Raw genomic sequence first — 18,148 nt, 5'->3', positions numbered from 1 at the left:
ACTGTGCAATCTACTCATCTGCTAGCCTGCTGTATAATTTATGCATTTGCTTTTCCTGGCACAAATAATGAAACCTAACCCTTTGGAGCTCCCCTCTTCACTGTCTCATTTAACCCTCTTCCCACCAGAACAGCAGCCCCACCCAGGCAGACTTCCCACCTGCTCTGCCCCTCTGTTCACCAACAGACTTCTGCTCTGAGGACAGCACCAGCAGAGTGGGTGTACAGCAAACACCCGCATGCTTCAGAAAGCAGCAGGACTGGATAATTTACATAGACCTCGGAATGTTCGTCTCAAAGAAAGCTGCGCCCTGTGTGGCGTTGTCAGTGACCCGTGCATGCCAGCAGCAGCCCTAGGCTTTCCTTGTCAGCATAAGTGCACATTGGCCTTAAGCCCCAGGGGTCTAGGGACAGTCCCTGAAGCTACAGGAAGAAATAGTCCATCTAATGAGCACAGTTGGCAGACGCCACAGGGAGGCAGCAGGCCACTGCCACCACCTCCCTGACCTGCTGGCTCCCTAAGGATCAAGCCTAAGGGAGACCCCCACTAAATACAAAAACCAAGCTTGTGAGTGGCAGGTGTACAGGGAAGTGACTCCACCCTCGCACTTCAGACAGGGAAACGGTGGGGCAGGGGCGGCGCTGGGGGAAGCTACCCACAGGTTACACTGCAGCCCCTGAAGGAGCCAGCCCAAGCCAGACGGCCTTCTCCTGCACTCCCACACCTGCAGCCCGTGAGGGAAGCAGGCAAGAGGGCCAACATGATGGCGCAGCTGGGTATGGATCCTCAGAGCTGAGTCCAGACTGAGCCAGAGGCTCCTTCCCTGCACTGCAGGGATGCAGAGCCCTCAGGGAAGACTGGCCCACACCGCCCGCCTCCAAACAACCAGAAAGGGGGGGGGGGGGGATGCTAAGGAGCCACTCCAGTCTGCGCTCAAAGTTCCCTCCTAGTTCCAAAGCTGCCCTGGACTTTCTACTTCCTGTTTTGAAGGCGAAGAAAGGGAACCTACAGCAAGTGCTGGGGAGACCCTGGGGTAGGAAGGGACCCCCACGCTGGAGCAGAGCTCAGCAGGATCCTGTGCAGCTCAAGATGCCCCTACCCAGAACAGGTGGCCCCTTCCAGGTGCGGGGCCTTCGGCGACCCCAGCGCACCTGTGTCTGCAGGTGTGGCCCTGGGAATCCATCACAACAATGCCTGGGTGACAAAAAAGTGGGAGCTGCTCAGCCAACTCCCAGAGGGAAATGGGTAAACAGATATCCACCACAATGAAATATTACCCAGTGTTACAACGACCAAACAAACCCACCAAGTAAGATAAATCTCAAAGCCACAACGCTGAGTGCAAAAAGAAACATCAAAAAGGTTATATGAGAGGACTGGGGTTGTGGCGCAGCTGGTGAAGCCACTGCCTGCTGTGCCCTCACCCAACAAGAGGCCTGGCTTCTCTACCTCCCACCCAGCTCCCTGTGAATGGCCTGGGAAAGCAGCAGAAGATGGCCCAAGTGCTTTGGCCCCTGCACCACGTGAGAGACCCCGGATGAAGCTCCTGGGTCCTGGCTTCAGCCTGGCCCAGAGTGACCATTTTGGGAGTGAACCATAGGATGGGAGATTTTTCTGCCTCTCAAATACGCTATTAGATATTTTTAAAATCTTTGTAAAAGGTTACATGGGAGCATTTATACAACTGCTTAAAGCATAGTAAAAGTACAAAATCACACAAATTCTACAGCACACAGCAGCTTCTCTTATGAGATAGTAAATCCCCACTCTGGAGGAGGCAGAAAAGGGAAGAAACCAAGTTGAGATTTAGCTGTCCCTATAATATTTTCTTTCAAAAAATAACCACGGACATGCATTTGGTATGGCAATTAAACCTCCACTTGGGACGCCAATATCCCACATGGGAGTGCCTGGGCTGTAGTCCTGTTCCATTCCAGCTTCCTGCTAATACATACCCTGGGGGCCATGGTGATGGCACAGGTGGCTGGGTCCCTGCCACCCAGTGGGAGACCTGCCTGGAGTTACTGCCTCCTGGCTCCGGCCCGGCCAGCCATGATGGTTGCAGGCATTTGGGGAGTGAACCAGTGAATGAGATCTCTCTCTTTCTGCCTTCCAAATAAGTTTTTAAAAACATTTTTAATCTAGTATAAAGTAATCTGAGGCAAACACACCAAAAGGTTATCATCTATATATATAATAATCACCTATAATCTATATAGTAGAAACAGAGGTGTCTGTTATGCTTTTTATGTCTCTGCTTTGTTTCATTATTTAATGTACAAAAAATAAAATGCCACACAAGGGGAGAGAAGGTAGGCCTGAGAGCTTTGGGTTGAATACTGTCCCTCCAGGCAGAAACTCCCATTGAGGCTGAATACTGCAGGTGGGGAGTTGGGGCCTTGCGGGAGGGGCTTGGGTCCTGGGGCGGGGCTGTCACAGGTGACCTGACCTTCTCCAGGGGTGGGTCAGCTGTTGCCAGAGTCCTGCCCCCTGTACCCTCTGGCACAGGGCGTGGCTTGCCCTGTGTTTCCCATGCCAAGTTAAAGTGCATAAGGCCCTCAGGGCAAGTGGAGCAGACGCCAGCACCACACCCCGGGACTGTGCTGCCTCTAGAACTGAGCCTAAATCAATCTCTTTCTTTCTAAATTACCTACTCTTGGGTATTCTAAAGAACAGAACACAGACTGAGATACTGGGCCGTATAATTAACAGGCAAAACGTTTTATACTGAAAACCCAGGAGAAGCTACTGCTAACTACTATCTAACCAGCTGGACTCCAGGTTCTCATTCTCACACAGGACCAGCCAGGGCTACAGCACTCCTCAGGAAGAATCCAGAACAATGCAAACAAACAAAAAAACATTGCACACAGAAGTGCCTGTGGCATTATTTATAGTGTAAAAGATCAAACCTCAGAAAGACTTAGAAAAAAAACACATGACAACCACAGATGCTACAGCCATAGAACAACAGCACGAGACAGGAGAGCAAGATGGGGAGATGGCGATGACGTTCACCCCACGGGGACCCCTTCCGTCCACAGTTCCCCCTTCCCCACCCCACTGCCCAGGGCCCAGGTGGAGTCCGCAGAGCTGAGTGGGGTCCTGGGCGCTGAAATCTCCCTCACACAATTCCAGGCCACAGCAAATCCCCTGAAGATTTCCACAAATCAAATCCAGATGCCACACACGTGACAGAGACGGGCTCAGAAGTCAACAGCTCCAGGAATCGGGAGGTTAAACTGCAAGGTCACATTTCACTTCCCACAGCCCACTGCTTAGGACAGAGCTTCCGCCTAAAGCAAGAGGAACGCGTGAGTTCTGAAAGGGCTCCGCTCTCCAAGAGCAGTCGCTAAGGAACCCCCCCGCCCCGGTTTTTGCTCTGGTTTCTGACCCAAGCTCTTGGGGAGCCGAGACGAGAGAGCTGACAGAGCCACCCGCTCAGCGTCCCCTGCAATACTGCTCACCAAACCCAGCTGGCCACTTAGCTGTCCATTCCCCACCGCACGAGGGGGTCCCAGCCTAGGACACGGGGGCCAAACACACATTGAGACAGCTGCTGGTTGCCAACCACGGGGCAGGGAACATTGAGGCTGGGCAGCACGTGCCATGCCCCAGAGGGCCCTGCTCGCCCTAGAAGCCCCCTATCCTGGCTGGGCAGGCCCACACCAGCAAGCCCCTCATGAGCAAGACCACAGGCACAGCCAGACCCCAGCAGGGGGCGCCCAGGAACCCGGGACTCTGGCCGGGATTCAGTTGTCAGCAGTGACCAACCAGGACCCAAGCCCCAGCCTGCACCGGCCAGCGTGAAATTTCCACCATGCCAGGAAGCGCCTCGCGGCTCAGGTCTGGGAGGCAGCTGGGTCTCTGCCATCCGCATGGGGCCCCAGGCTGAATTCTCAGCTCCTGGCTTCAGCCTAGTGCAAACCTCATTGCTCTGGGCATTTGGGAGAGTCAATCAGGAAATGGGAGCTCACGCTCTTTCTCTGTCTTGCTTTCTCAAAATTTAATGACAGTTTCAGATGGGGGCTCCAGCTACTTCTAGGGAATAATAGCACATGAAGGAGCCCCGTACAGGCTCTGGGCCCCCACCCAACCCTGCTCCTCACAACTACCTGCTGCCCCCACCAGCTGACAAGGGGAGGAGCTCACATGAGCAGGGCCCCTCAAAGCAGCAGGCACAGGAGCCCTGTGGGAACCCTCCTGGGGCGAGCCCAGCTGTCACAGAGCACAGAACACGTGGGCATCATGGGCATCAGGGCGCAGCACCTCAGAACCCAGAAATGGGGGTTCGCACCCCAGCTCAGCCCCTTCCCGGTTGCCACTAAATCTGCTCTGGGCCCGAGATCCCCATCCATGTGACCTCTTCCTAGGGGACAAGACCGCTCCCCTCCCCGGACTGACTGCTCTAGGAATGAAGAGGAGAGCTAAGGAGGATCTATTCCACAGTGACCGCGGTCACTCTCCCTGGGATTGACGACAGGCGTCTGATTCTCACCCCACCCCCAGGGCGGGCCGCAGTCGGGCTCCCAGCAGCCGTCACAGGTGCACCAGTATCTCCCAGAGTCCCTAAGGAGAGTGAGCAGCGAGGAGAGGGCAGGTCGGTGCAGGGACTGGCCCAAAAACAGGAGAACAACAGCTTCAAGGTGCACCCAGCTCCTGAAGTCCCTCGGCAGCTGCCCAGCCTCCCACACCAATGCGACAGCCTGCTCCATTCTGGGACGTCTCTACCCAGCTCACAGATGAGACACTGAGCCTCAGAGACACCGGAAAGCCCTGACACCAGAAGCCAAGGTGAGAGAAAGACCTAGAACTCAGCTGAGAGTGACCTCCCAGAGGCAAGGCCGGACGGCCCATGGGATACTGCTCACCAGCTGGGGCTCAGCTTGGATCAGGGGCCCACTCTTGCCCCCCCAAGGCTGTCTGGGGTGAGAGAGGCCAGCAAAGCCCTCCCCTTCCCCCAACCCCCCAGCCCAGCACCAGGATTTCTTAGTGGAGCACAAGGAGTAGATCCCAAACCCGGAAAGAGGTCTCTAAAACATGTGAATCGGGGCCAGTGCTGTGGCACAGTGGGTTAAAGCCCTGGCCTGAAGCGCAGGCATCCCATATGGGCACCGGTTCTAGTCCCAGCTGCTCCTCTTCCGATCCAGCTCTCTGCTATGGCCTGGGAAAGCAGTAGAAGATGGCCCAAGTCCTTGGGCCCCTGCACACGCATGGGAGACCCAGAAGAAGCTCCTGGCTCCTGGCTTTGGATCGGCGCAGCTCCAGCCCTTGCAGCCATCTGGGGAGTGAACCAGCAGATGGAAGACCTCTCTCTCTGCTTCTGCCTCTCTGTAACTCTTTCAAATAAATTTTTTTAAAAAAGTGAATATGCCTGGCTGGTCGCAGGCTGGATTCTTACAATCACATGCTGCTGCTGAAGGTCAAGGACATCAAATTCTACAGGCCCGAGAGGCACGTCCACAGCGTGTCCGTGGGCTGCTCCTGTGCCTATGCCTGGAGGACAGAGGGAAATGACAGCCCTGCTCTCCAGCCACTCACTGAGGGCCTGGGCTCAGCACATGGACCGGGGGGCTGTAGGGGTAGCCAGGGTGGAGTGATCAATCAAGGGTGGATCCCCACACAGCTGGCACCCTCAGAGCTTCACCTGAAAGGGTGATGGAGTCGCTCAGGTAAAGAGGAGAGGGATGGGTGCCAGTTCAAGCCCTCGCTGCTCTACTTCCAGTCCAGCCTCCTGCTAATGCACCCAGGAAAGCAGCGGAAGGTGGCCCATGTCCTTGGTCCCCTACATCCATGTGGGAGACCCAGATGGAGTTCCAGGCTCCTGGCCTCCAGGCCACTGCGGCCATCTGGGCAGTGAACCAGCAGGTAGAAGATCTCTTTCTCTGTCTCTCCCTGTCACTCTGCCTTTCATATAAATAAAAATAAATCTTTAACAAAAAAGGGGGGGGGGGAAATGAGTGTTCCCGGAAGAGGGCTGTGAGGTGGTGGGGGACACAGCTCCAGGGGTGAGGCCCCTGGACACCGGGTAGACAGGGCTCTGCTGTCGCCTGCAGCTCCTGTTCTGCCCTCCTGCCCAGAAGGTTCACCCCTGTCCCCGTGGCCCCCCTCCGCTCTGGCTATGAGTCTCCTGCCAGGCACAGAGACTACCCCACTGTCTCGCTTCCATCATCTCCAAGATGGGCAGGTCCTACCTACTGATTCACCATGGATGCGCGCGCTCAGCGCTGCCTGGCTCCCACAGCCAGCGGCATCTCCATCCCGACAGAGCAGGCCCAGGCACACTGCAATCCCCTGCCCGACAGCAGGGGGCCCGAGGACCCCAGCAAAGCTCACACCACGCCTGATCCTGCACCGGCTTTTCAAGCAGGACTGCTCCAGCTGACCACCTGCCAGAGCAGCCCCGCAGACCACCACCCTGGGCAGGTCTCAGGAGCTCAGCCTTGGCCTGCCGCGGTGACCCGCCCTCTGGACACCTCTCAGCATTCAGTACTGAGCCACAGGGACCCCACGGAGGCTGACTATGATGGCCTGCCCTTCTTTAAATCCTTTGCAGTTTTTGTCATTTGCCCCAAGGTCAAAAAGAGTACAAACAACCTGTGTGAGCAATTAGACCAAGAAACAAATCAAAAACGATAAAGAAGAGGTAAACAGAACATCAGACGTGCTCCGGGTTCACTCACTGCAACAATTAGAGCTTTCTAGAAACGACGGAAACTTCACAGAGGAGATTCCATCGCGCAGAAAACACGAGACCCTCCAGGGCCCCTCAGGCGCCGCAAAGCACAGGGACTCTGGGACACTAAGGGACCTGCCCCAGCACCCAGGCTGGGCTCCGCCGAGGGGGGAGACCCAGAGCAGGGCCCAGAGCTCACCACGCCCTGCTAACGCTGCAGGGCAGGGGGCAGAGCCCTGCGGTTTGGGGGGGTGGAGGAGGAACCATCAGCACAACAGGACACCCTGAAATAAGGCCGGCAGAACGCAAGCTGGCAGCACCCTCCACTGGCTGGAGAGTACAAGGTGTTTCCCAGAACTGGACTCAGAGGGTCCGGGTGCCCAACCCCTCCGCTGGGCTCCCTGTGCTGGGCAGGGCTCGGTGGGTTACACCCACTACACCCAGGTCTGAGGTATCTCCCTGGCAGGCGTGAGCCCCAGTGAGGAGCAGGGCGCTTCCCCAGTCGTGGGACGCAGGGCAAGGGGGAGGAGGAGCACCTGTTCTCCAGCCTGGGCCAGACCTGCATAGTCCTGGACACCTCCAGAGCATGGCTTAATCAGGCTGCTTAGCAGTAATCACCCTAATAAATAAAACAAATGGCTTTAATTTAAAACACATTAAGTTCACAGCAGGCTTCCTGCCAGCTGACAGGGCCTGGCTCAGAACTGAATGGGGGTGGGGTGGGGGTGAGGTTGCTGCTCCGCCCAGGGTCCCCAGGGAAGAGGCCCCTGCGGCCTGGGGGAAGAGTGAGGGGTGATGACACGCCGGGCCACGCCACCTCCGGCACACCCACTCTCACCAGGAAGCATAAGCCCCTTCAGTGGCAGGAACCCCAGGTGGGGGAGTCGGGCAGCGCCGGGCAGGGGTCGCAGGGTTTTCAAAGCAGGGGGGAGGAAGTGAAGGCTCAGAACGGCTCTGACTCCTTTGATCCCGGTCCCTTCCTAAACACAAGGGGGCGCGCCGAGAGGGAAGAACAGGGACTTAGGGCGCCAGCTTTGCAGACACTCGGGTCCCGGAGCGCAAACGCGGGCCCGCGGCGCCCCCAAGCGGCCACACGGAGCGCCGCGCCCGGCCCGGCCCCGGGAAGCTCCTCCCGGGGCAGAGGGGCAAACCTGGCTGCCCCAGCACTGCCTCCATGTCGGTGAGCAAGCCAAGCAGGGCTCCGAGGCTGTGCCCAGGGCAAGCGCAAGGGCCGGCGGCTGGCGAGGCGGGCTCGGCCGGCTCAGCCTCCGGCACGGGGCCACCCCACCTGTCTCCTCCTCTAGTCGCCACAATCCCGCGAGGTGTGGAGCAAGCACAGGTAGAAAGTCCAGGGCACTGGGCCCAGCTCCTCGCCATTATTCTCTTGGGGTCTTCACAGGATGCACACTCCCCTGCCGACTTCAGGCGTAGCGTCACTGTACACATCAGCCATTTCCAAACCCGGCCTCCGAATATGCACATTTCCAGAGCCATCCTCTAAAGGTGGGGAGGGAAGCGTGGAGGTGGCTGGTGTTCTTGTAAAACGCGCTTTGGTCAGTGGTTAAGAAAAATACCAAAGGGCTGGAGTTGTGGCGCAGCAGGTTAAGCCACCTCCTGCAGCACTGGATCCTGTATGGAAGCGCGGGTTCAAGTCCAGGCTGCTCTGCCTCCAACCCAGCTCCCTGCTAATGCACCTGGGAAAGCAGTGGAAGACGGCCCAAGTGCTTGGGTCCCTGCACCCACAGGAGAGACTGGCATGCAGTTCTAGGCTCCTGGCTTCCACCTGGCCCAGCCTCAGCTGTTTTGGCCATTTTAGAAGTGAACTCGCAGATGGAAGATCTCCTTCTCTCCTTTCAAATAAATAAAATAAATCCATTTAAGAAAAATAACTACAAACAAAAATACCAAATGCATGTGAGTGATTGTCCTTAGCAATCAACTCATTAGGAAAATGTAAATCAAGCCCACAAAGGAACACCACGTCCCACACAGAAGAGCTACGATAAAAGACAGGGCCAGCGTAGTGGCACAGCGAGTTAAGCTACCGCCAGAAACGCCAGCATGCCATATGAGTCCCGGCTGCTCCACTTCTGATCCAGCTCCCTGGGAAAGCAGCGGAAAATGGCCCAAGTGCCCATGCCACCCACGTGGGAGACCCAGATGGAGTGCACAGCTCCTGGCTTCTGCCTGGCCCATCCCTGGCCATTGCAGCCACGTGGGCCTGGCCTAGCCCTGTCCATTGTGGCCACGTAGGGAGTGAGTCAGTGGATAAACGATATCTTCCCCCCAACATCGCTCTGCCTTTCAAATAAAGAAATAAGCTTTTGGACACAGCAAGTGCGGTAAGGATGTGGAGAAGCTGCTGGTGGGAGGAGACGCTGGGGCAGCTATTTCAGAAAGGAGCCTGACAGCTCCTCCAAAGGTCAAAGTTGACATAGGACCCAGCCATCCCACGACCAGGCCACACCCCGGGCATCTGAGAACGGAACTGATAAGCCAACGTGCACTTCAACACCTGTCATAATAGCCACAGAGCGGACACAATGCCAGTGTCCACCAAGGACCAGTGGATTGTGCGGGACTACATTCCAGCGAGTATTACACAAGCAGGAAAAGGAATGACGCCCCCCCCCACACACATGTGCTACGACACAGGTCTTCAGAACATGCAACATGGTGGAAGCCAGACACCAAGGCCACACGTGGGTCAGCACATTGATATTAAATGTCCAGAATAGAGACAAGCGGACTGGTGGTTTCCGGGTGTAGGGGACAGAGGAACGGGTCTGAAAATGTTCTCAAATTAACGAACAGCATGATAAATATGCTACAAACCACTGAACCGTACACTTCAAAGGGGTAGATTTTAAGGTGTTAGTTACAGCTCTACTTTTTCATGGCAAAAAAACAAAAACGTCCATCTTTTTCAAAATGGCCTGTGAGAACGAAGAACAGTCCAGAAGTCAGGAGGAATCACCGCTGCCCAAGGCTGGAGCACCTCATCCACACGCTGAGGCTCCCAGAGAACGTACAAATGACCCACGTGTCAGTGCATCGCATCCTTACCATGATCGCCAGCAGCCATTGGGGCTTTGCCTTCTAATTCCAACACATAACAGAGCCCTTCAAGGGGCTGCGGCTGGGGCACAGTGGGTTAAAGCCCCAGCCTGCAGTGCCGGCATCCCATATGGACGCCAGTTCAAGTCCCAGCTGCTCCACTTCCAATCTAGCTCCCTCCTAATGTGCCTGGAAAAGCAGTGGAGGATGGCCCAAGTGCTTGGGCCCCTGCACCCACATGGGAGACCCGGAAGCAGCTTCTAGCTTCAGCCTGGTCCAACCCCAGTTGTTATAGCATTTGGGGAGTGAACTAGGGGCTTGAAGACCTCTCTCTCTCTCTCTCTCTTTCTCTACCTCTATTTGTAACTCTGCCTTTCAAAAAAATTTTTTTTAAATAAAAAAGGAAGAGTCTTCAGGAAGTTGGTTATTAAGTTTATTTTGGTGCAAAATTTTTTGAAATCCATGTGAAGAGTTTTCAGAGAATTCACCAAAAATGTGGATTATGACTAAAATGCATGGGTTTCAATTTTTGCACCAAAATAAACTTTTAATCATATTTTCTACCAACTTTTGTTTGTACTTGTGGGATTATGCTTATTATACTTGATATAAAACTATACAAAGTTATTCTGTAGAGATCCACAATTATAAAGTTTTACATGAGAAATGTGCATTGGCACATGAACTATTAAATTGCTTGTTTTCATGAGCATGTTATAATTTCAAAGAGCGCCACTGTTAAATGCACCATTCTCCAAATACTGTCATATAAAGCATCAGTCTCATCATGCGGAGTGAAATAAGCCAGACACAAAAAGACAAATACCACATGTTCTCCCTCACATATGGGAGCTAAAATATAAAAAAAAAGAAACAAAGACACAACAAAAAGAAATGTCTGTGTGTATCAATAAAGCTGCAAATGTAGTTTCGTAAAATTTGTTCAAAAAATAAATAAATAAATAAAAATAAAAGATCAGCCTCTTTACGAAGAGCTGCTCTCACTTCCGGCCACATTTCTTTGACCACCTCTTTTCCTGACTGCCACTGCCACAACGTATTCCCAAGTTTCAGTCGGTGCAGGGCGCCTGCCGCAGTGAGAGCTGAGTGACTGACCGCACCGGCAGCGCCAGCGCCAGGTCGCCAGCAAATTCCTGGAACAAGCAGCTTCAGGGTCACACTGGGGCCCTGTGAGGAGCTGAGGCCCCGTCTTACGGTCCCTTGGGATCCCCCAGAACTCGGTTCCAGGCACCCCTGCAATACTGTGGTCCACGGCCGCTCATGTCCCCTCTCCCACCCCCCCTCGCCCTCCTCCAGAGCTGGAGCCCGAGGCTGGGTTGCTCCATCTCCAGAGCACACGTTGGCAGTACACATGAACAACATGCGTCGTCCACGTCCACGTAGGAGTGGGGGCCCTGCGAGGTGCCTCCACCTCCACAGCTCCACACGGACATGGAGGACACTCCTACTGTACTGGGGCTGCGGCCCCTTGCTCCCCCCACGCTCTTGCCCACTAGGCACACCACTCCTCCTTCCGGGGCAAGAGGAAGGCCTGCCCCAGCCATGCCGGCCCTGTTCCAGAACCTCCGGCTGGCAGAGCCGGTGTCCCACCAAAGTCTGGATCCCGTGTTCCAGGGGAGCGGGCTGCTTGCCCACTGTGTCCATCACCCGGAACTCAGCAGAAATAGGGATGGGGATCTATGGGGCTCCCCTAAATCTCGGCATGGACAAAAGTGGGCAAGGGGTGGCCTTCACTGAGACCATAGTCTAGTGACGGGGAGAGAGAGGTGCAAACAGGTATGTAAGGTGGCCACTCCCACAGGCAGGGCGCACTCCCACCTGACGCCCCCATGCTGCACTTCTCACTGAAGCCGGCTCTCAGCCAGGGAGCTCACTCCCTCGCTTCCTTCCATCTCTGCTCCAAGGTCACCTGAGCACCTATGCAGAACAGCCACTAGCGGCCCACCCTCGAGGCCACACATGCCCTGTCCCCTTCTGCTCTGTCAACACAGCTCTGCCCCCCTCCACACCCCACTTATCTCCCGTGTGTTCAAAGCCCACCTTGCACAGATGCTCCGTGAACCCCAGGTGGCAAGTCCACGAGGGCGGGGCCCACTCTGCTCACCCGCACCCAGAATAGTGCTGGGCACGGGCTGAGCAACCACAGCACCTGCTGAAATGAGCACATGAACGTGAGCTGCAAAGGAAGCACACAGGGACCTTTCCAGAAAGCGAACATGTGGGCTGGGAACTGGGGACAGCACAGGGCTGGCACCCCCAAGACACAACGCTGCTGCACACTCCTGCACCTGTGCAGGGAGCCAGCCACCATGGGGAAGGTGGGATGACCTGTCACCAGGTCCTGTCGGTGCGGAGCCACGGGAAGGGCTTTGAGGCCGGCTCAGTGTGCTGATCTTCCCAGAAGTCAGCGGAATGGAACCATGTCAGGAGACTGGACACAAAGCAAGACGCGGAAGCACCCAGCTGACGGAGGGCTACAGCTCAAGCAGCCACTGCAGACCAGCAAGGCAGGGGTCACCTCCAGGGACAGGGACAGAGAAGCCCCCGAGGCCCCAGGGAATGCTGAGCCCTGGGCCTCATTCAGATGAGAAACTGAGTCCTGGGTTTCGCCGTCTGTCCTGACAGAAGAGGCAGGTCCCAACCCACGCTTTCCAAGGACGGGATGCCTCGGGCAGCCGGCCAGCGTGAAGCTCCCTGAGCAGGCACCAGCTATCTGAGAGCCCAGGGAGGAAAGCGGCTGCCCGAGGAGGCTGCAGCCCACGGCAAGGGGTGCAGGACGCTAGAACAACTGGGGATGGCAGTGGGGTGATGGGAAGCCGAGAGCCGCAGGAGGGCAGGATGACGTGGTAAAGCAGCACCTTAACCGGTGGACACAGCGGCCTTTCCCGGGTCAGCAGGCCCCGACAGCCTGGAAGAAAGAGAGCTGGTTCCAGAATGCCTGCTCTGTGCCAGGCCATCCCTGGGGAGGATGCCCCAAGTGGGCCCGAGAGGGAAGCAGGAGAGCCCTGGCAGCAACCCCCACGCTGCCTGCCCAGCTTCACCCAAATACACTCCCCGGCCCTCTCACGAGACGCTGACCACACACTGGCACAGGTTCTGCATGCTACTGCCACCCCAGGAGCCCAGGTGACTCTGGCCCAGTTGGCAAATGAACTTATTGTAGAGACTAGCGCAGCTGCTGGGTTGGCGCCTGCAGCACAGCAGGTTCGGGTGTTTGCTGCGTGATAAACACCTCTGTACTGTTGAGAGAACTCAGAGATTCTGGAAGGCTCTCAGGAACAGTCAAAACAAGACTGTTGTGGTGCAGGGGATTGTTTTTGGCTAATCTTGAATTCCAGTCAGCCCTCTGTATCCGTGGATTCAATCCACCTCAGATGAAAAATATTCAGAAAAAAACCGCATCTGTACTGTACACGCACCGACCGTTTCTTCTGTCATTGTCCCCTCAACACCGCAGTTACATAACTGTTATGCGTATGTTCTATCAGGTCTTAGAATCAAGAGACTGTACAGAGAGTATACGCAAGTCCCATGCCACTTTACCTAAGGGACTTGGGCATCCACGGGTTTTGGTAACTGAGAGGGGATCCTGGACCAAACCCCTATGGTCACTGAAGGATGACTACAACCAAATACAATCTAAGCTCACCAACCGTGTTCTAGGATCTCATTTTGCAGCCATTGCTACTAAAAGGTGTTTCTCTGTCACTAGAAAATGGCAAGAAGAGGAGAAGGAGGGGGAGGAGGAAGAAAGGGAGAGGATGTGGAAAAAGGAGGGGGAAGGGGGTGAGGAGGAGGAGGAAGAGGAAGCAGCAGCCCGAGAAGCAAGCTCTGGGAGCAGGCACAGTGCCGCGTCCCAGACGGCTGGGTGGGCAGCTCGATCTGCCTTCTTCCCAAGGACACAGGGAAATCAGTATGCCCTGGGAGAGAGGAAGCCGGAAGCCGTGCTCCTGGCGGGGAACACGCTGGCCGAGGAAGCAGCCCAGCCCCACAGAGCCAGGAGCTCCCGGGTGGCTTGGACCGTCTTCTCACCTCACCTGTTGTGCTACGGGCTCTTGAAGCCCCTTCCAGCTCTGATGCAAGCTGGGTGGGAATCTCTAGTTTCCTTCTTCCCCGTCAGGACTGGAAAGCAATTCTCACTCACTCACTCACACACACGTGAGGCGTAACATCAAATGCTAGGGACGGAGCATTGAAGAGAAGTCGAATTAATTCAGTGATTCTATAAATACCCCTGGAATAAATGGCACGAAGGAAGGGGGCTCCGGGAACGTTTACCAAGGACTAACACTTGAGCGGAGAACTGCAGGCCAGGCACCAGCGATGGTGGGCAGGGGAAGGGCACGTGTGAAGCACTCTTTTCAGGAATATTCCCAACCAAAGAAAGAGTTAAATCCCAAACACAAGGGAATCTTTGAGAATCACCCCTTAAAGGAAGAACACCTTTTATCACAAAGGAAAAACAGAGTCACAAGATATGAACTCAAAATGAGGAGGAGTGACTTGATGGAGGACTGATAAACTCTGACCTGCCCATGGCCTCTGGCTAAAAGCACCCTGTGCCTCAGCAGGAGACAGACTGGTTCCCACAGGCTGTCGGCGCCATGTGCGCACCTGCGGTAAGGGCTGCAGCTGCCAGACCGCCCAGCAAGGGACAGGAAAGTCCTCTGTCAAGGCAGGAGCCTGGGCCAAGGCCAGACCCTCCCCTCCCCCGGGACCATAGTCTGGTGCCGACTATGTAGCAGGCATCTTCCACGGGGATGGATGTTCAGGCAGGATCGAGTCACCACCAGGGAGGTACAAGAGGGAAAGACAAGACGGCATAGCTTTCAGCTGTGGGCTCCTTGGGCCACTCCCGGGAGGGGAGAGTACTGGAAGATGGGCAAGACTTGGAAATGAAGAGAGACAGAGACCCCTGAGGGTGGGGAGGACAGAAGCAGACGCATGACAGCCAGAAAGCACTGGGGCTGCTGCAAGAGCTGTGCCTACCGCTCAGGGTAAGGGGAGGGGAGAGTCCTGGCAATGGCCAGGAGCAGGCCCAGGCTGAAGGTGATAAGCTGACAATGCTGGTGTTCAGGTGGTGCCTGGCGACCTGGTCAAATCCCAGATACGGCCAAGGGCACCCACTGGTCTCCCCTAGACTGTCGAAGAATTTCTCAAACACTAGGTAGGATCCTAAGCTTTACCTTGGACTGGCTGCCAGGCCCCACCTCCTGAGATTCCAATTAGCTCAATGGGAATGGGCTCTAGGCTGAAAAACCCCAGGTCAGACATTGGAACCAGGCTCCCCAGCCACGAGCTCCGGGACCTGGATTCTCAGACTTCTACAGCACAAAGTTCAGACCGTTCCCTGACCATGGGGAGTGCTCCTAACAGGTTCATCTGTCCACAGGCAGCTAAGGGGCTGCCTTCCTCCTCCCGAGGTGTTTTAACTCCCTGCCAGTTCTCCCTGGGAGCAAACTGTCCTCTGGGCCTATCAGGAAAGAGAAAAATACTCTCCTAAAAAGGGCAACTGTGACACAAAGGGAAAAACACTGACATGGGATATTATGGGGGAGAGCAGGAATGGAGGGCTATGGAGGGCTGGACACGGACCATCCCCAGAATCTAGAGGCATTCTCAGGGGAGGTGAAAGCTAAGAGTAGCAAGGGCCCAAGATGAAGGGAGGAACACCCCAGACAGAGCACAGCCCATGCAAAGGTGTATTTAAGATGTAAGGTGCAGGGGCCGGCGCTGTGGCACAGCGGGTTAAGCCCTGGCCTGAAACGCCAGCATCCCATATGGGCGCCAGTTCTAATCCCAGCTGCTCCTCTTCTGATCCAGCTCTCTGCTATGGCCTGGGAAAGCAGTAGAAGATGACCTAAGTCCTTGGACCCCCGCACCTACGTGGGAGACCTGGAAGAAGCTCCTGGCTCCTGGCTTTAGATCAGCACAGCTTCAGCCATTGTGGCCAATTGGGGAGTGAACCAGCAGATGAAAGACCTCTCTCTCTGTCTCTCTGCCTCTCCTTCTCTGTGTAACTGTGACTGTCAAATAAAATAAATAAGTCTTAAAAAAAAAAAAAGATGATAGGTGCATGCAGAGGAAGGAGAAGAGACAAAGCCAGATGGAGGGTCAGGCTCACAACACAGACAGCCCTACCAAGAAATTGAGGTTTGACTCCGCAGGCCACAAGGAGCCACGGCAGGCCGTGGGACGCTGCAGAATCCTAGCAGTGGCTCCCTTGAGCTACCCACCTGGCCAAATCACTGGCACCACCTTCCCCCACTCACATCAGCCTCCATTCTTTATGCCCACCTTCCACTCCTATCCAAAAATTCGACCTTAGATCCCCTCTGTGTAACTTTTAGGTCAAAAGGAGGCAACCATCTGATGGAGGCAATTCACACGAGTCTCAGCCAAGCAGAGCCAGGCACATGAGCTGACCTGACGGCCCAGCCCAGGACAAGGTGGCCAGCTCTGCTCTCCCAGCTCATCATACTGCGACCTCTCAGAGCTTCTTCTGGCTTAGCTGGAGGAAGCGGCGCTTTCTCTGAATGGATTCATGACCCTTAAAGGGCAGGAGAGGGCACCAGAGAGGAAATGAGACAGTTCGCACGAGGTGTGGCCAGACCCGACTGAGATACCTTAGGAGCCTCACCAAGGCCATGCGGAGCTGAACGTGACGGGCTAACAGCTGGTGCCCTCAAATGGTCAGTTCCGTCCTCAGAAGGGCATAATACGAGGAGCAGACTCCGAAGGCGCCACTGAACCCTGCCACGCCGCCCAGTGGGGGCGTGTTCACGCTCCCGGGGCAGCGCTTCACGTGGGAGAGGAAAGCAAGGCGGCCTACGAACCCCTCACTCCCCTCCTGCACCAGCCAAGCGCGTCTGGCCCCGGACACGCCCCCCGGACGAGGCCTCCAGCAGGCTACATTTAGAGCTGGGCTGCGGGCATTGGGCTACCGGCGTTGGAAGTGCGGAGGGCGACGAAGCCCCTTCCGCTGTTGCCCGCAGCTGTTCCAGGAGCGCGCAGCATGGTATCCAGGACGGGCGTGGGCCACCCGCCAGGAGCCCCCAGCTGTGGCCCCGCTCACCTTGCACTTGAAGCCGGCGGCGGGCGGCAGTAGCTCCCGCAGCAGGCCCTTGGCCACCTCGCGACTGGCCTCCTCGCTCACGAAGTGCAGGTTAAGTACCTCGTGTGCCTCGAACTTGGCGAGGCGCAGCAGCGAGCGCAGCGCAACGCGGGCCTTGGACTGCAGCGCAGCATTGTGCTCCGCCTTGGTGAACATCATCAGCAGGTGGTAGTCCACCGGCCCGGCCCCGCCGCCCTCCAGGCTCTTGGCCTTGGCGCCCGCTGCCGGCGCCACAGAGCCGCGCGCCAGCTCCGGCGCAGGCGGCGAGGGCGCGGCGGGGGCCCCGGCGCGGGCTTCCTTCAGCCTCTTGGTGGCGCTGGAGAAGGTCTCCCGACCCGAGCCCAGGTAGTAGAAGGCACAGACGGCGAGCGCCGCGGCCAGCAGCAGCGCGCAGTAGTGGGAGCGCACAGCGCCCAAGCGCGCCATGGCCCGAGCGCATGGGGACCCGCCTAGGAGAAGACCCATGCGCCACAAGCAGGCGGCCCCAGCAGCCGGGAATGGGTCGTGGAGACCAGCAACCCCGCAGCCTCTTAGGGGCCGCGGCGGCAGGCGGCGGCCATTGTGGAGGCGGGGTCGAGCCGCCCACAGCCAATGGCGGGTGCTGGTGCGCGGAGAGGCGGGGTCGGGGCGTACCCGGAAGCCCCTGGGTCCTAGGTTCAGAGGGATTGGAAGCCGGAGGGTTGGCGGGTAGGCTGAGAAGTGGCGCTGCGATGTGCCCAGCACCGGAGGCTACACGCCTACTCTGGGCCTGAAAGGAACCTTTGGTTAGCACTCTCCCGGATGCAGTAAGAGGGAGAAGTTTTGTCTCCTGAACCCTGCGTCTTTCCTGGTTTCCTGGAAGCTTTACACATCGTGAATGGGGCTAGGGGATTTAAGCTAGCACGGTCCTAGTAGTGCGGTGGAAATTGCCTCCCCAGCCAGCGGCAGAGGGGGCTGCCTGCAGGGGGACCTCGCGGTCATTCTCAGAGCCCTCGCCGAGTAACGCCTGAGATCTGTTCCTTTGTGGTTTTCAGACCGACCTCAACACTTTACAAAGGGCCTTAACCGAGGCTCAGTAACTTGCCCACACACAGCCAACGGCAGTTTGGACCCTCGAGCTGGACACGGCCAACCGGAAACTCATTAATTTCGATCTTCTTTAAATTGATGATATACGATAGTGTTGAATTAACCATGGACAAGTAGTTTGCATGTCTGAAAGAAGTCAAAGTGCATGGACGAATACACAGACTGATCTCTTACCAGTTTGTGATGCCATGTCATTACTTCTCAAAGTGTGA

General features: G+C 56.3%; 1 protein-coding gene across 3 annotated transcripts in view; it reads right to left on the bottom strand.

Annotated features, from left to right (window-relative positions):
- The window catches only part of XXYLT1 (xyloside xylosyltransferase 1), a 145,836-nt gene extending 128,396 nt beyond the window's left edge, over window positions 1–17,440 (bottom strand). For all 3 annotated transcript variants that reach the window (XM_008266698.5, XM_089330815.1, XM_089330816.1), the window contains exon 1: window positions 16,830–17,440. In XM_008266698.5, coding sequence (XP_008264920.2) covers window positions 16,830–17,333 — 504 coding nt within the window. In that variant the 5' untranslated portion in view covers window positions 17,334–17,440. The remainder of the gene's footprint in view (window positions 1–16,829) is intronic.
- Between the last annotated feature and the right edge of the window lie 708 nt (window positions 17,441–18,148).

The sequence above is a fragment of the Oryctolagus cuniculus genome, chromosome 4 (assembly GCF_051225735.1).
Source record: "Oryctolagus cuniculus isolate XC-2025 breed Fujian yellow rabbit chromosome 4, ASM5122573v1, whole genome shotgun sequence".
NCBI lineage: Eukaryota > Metazoa > Chordata > Mammalia > Lagomorpha > Leporidae > Oryctolagus > Oryctolagus cuniculus.
The sequence above is the reverse complement of the archived record's forward strand: the minus strand, read 5'-3'. Positions and strand labels throughout refer to the sequence as shown.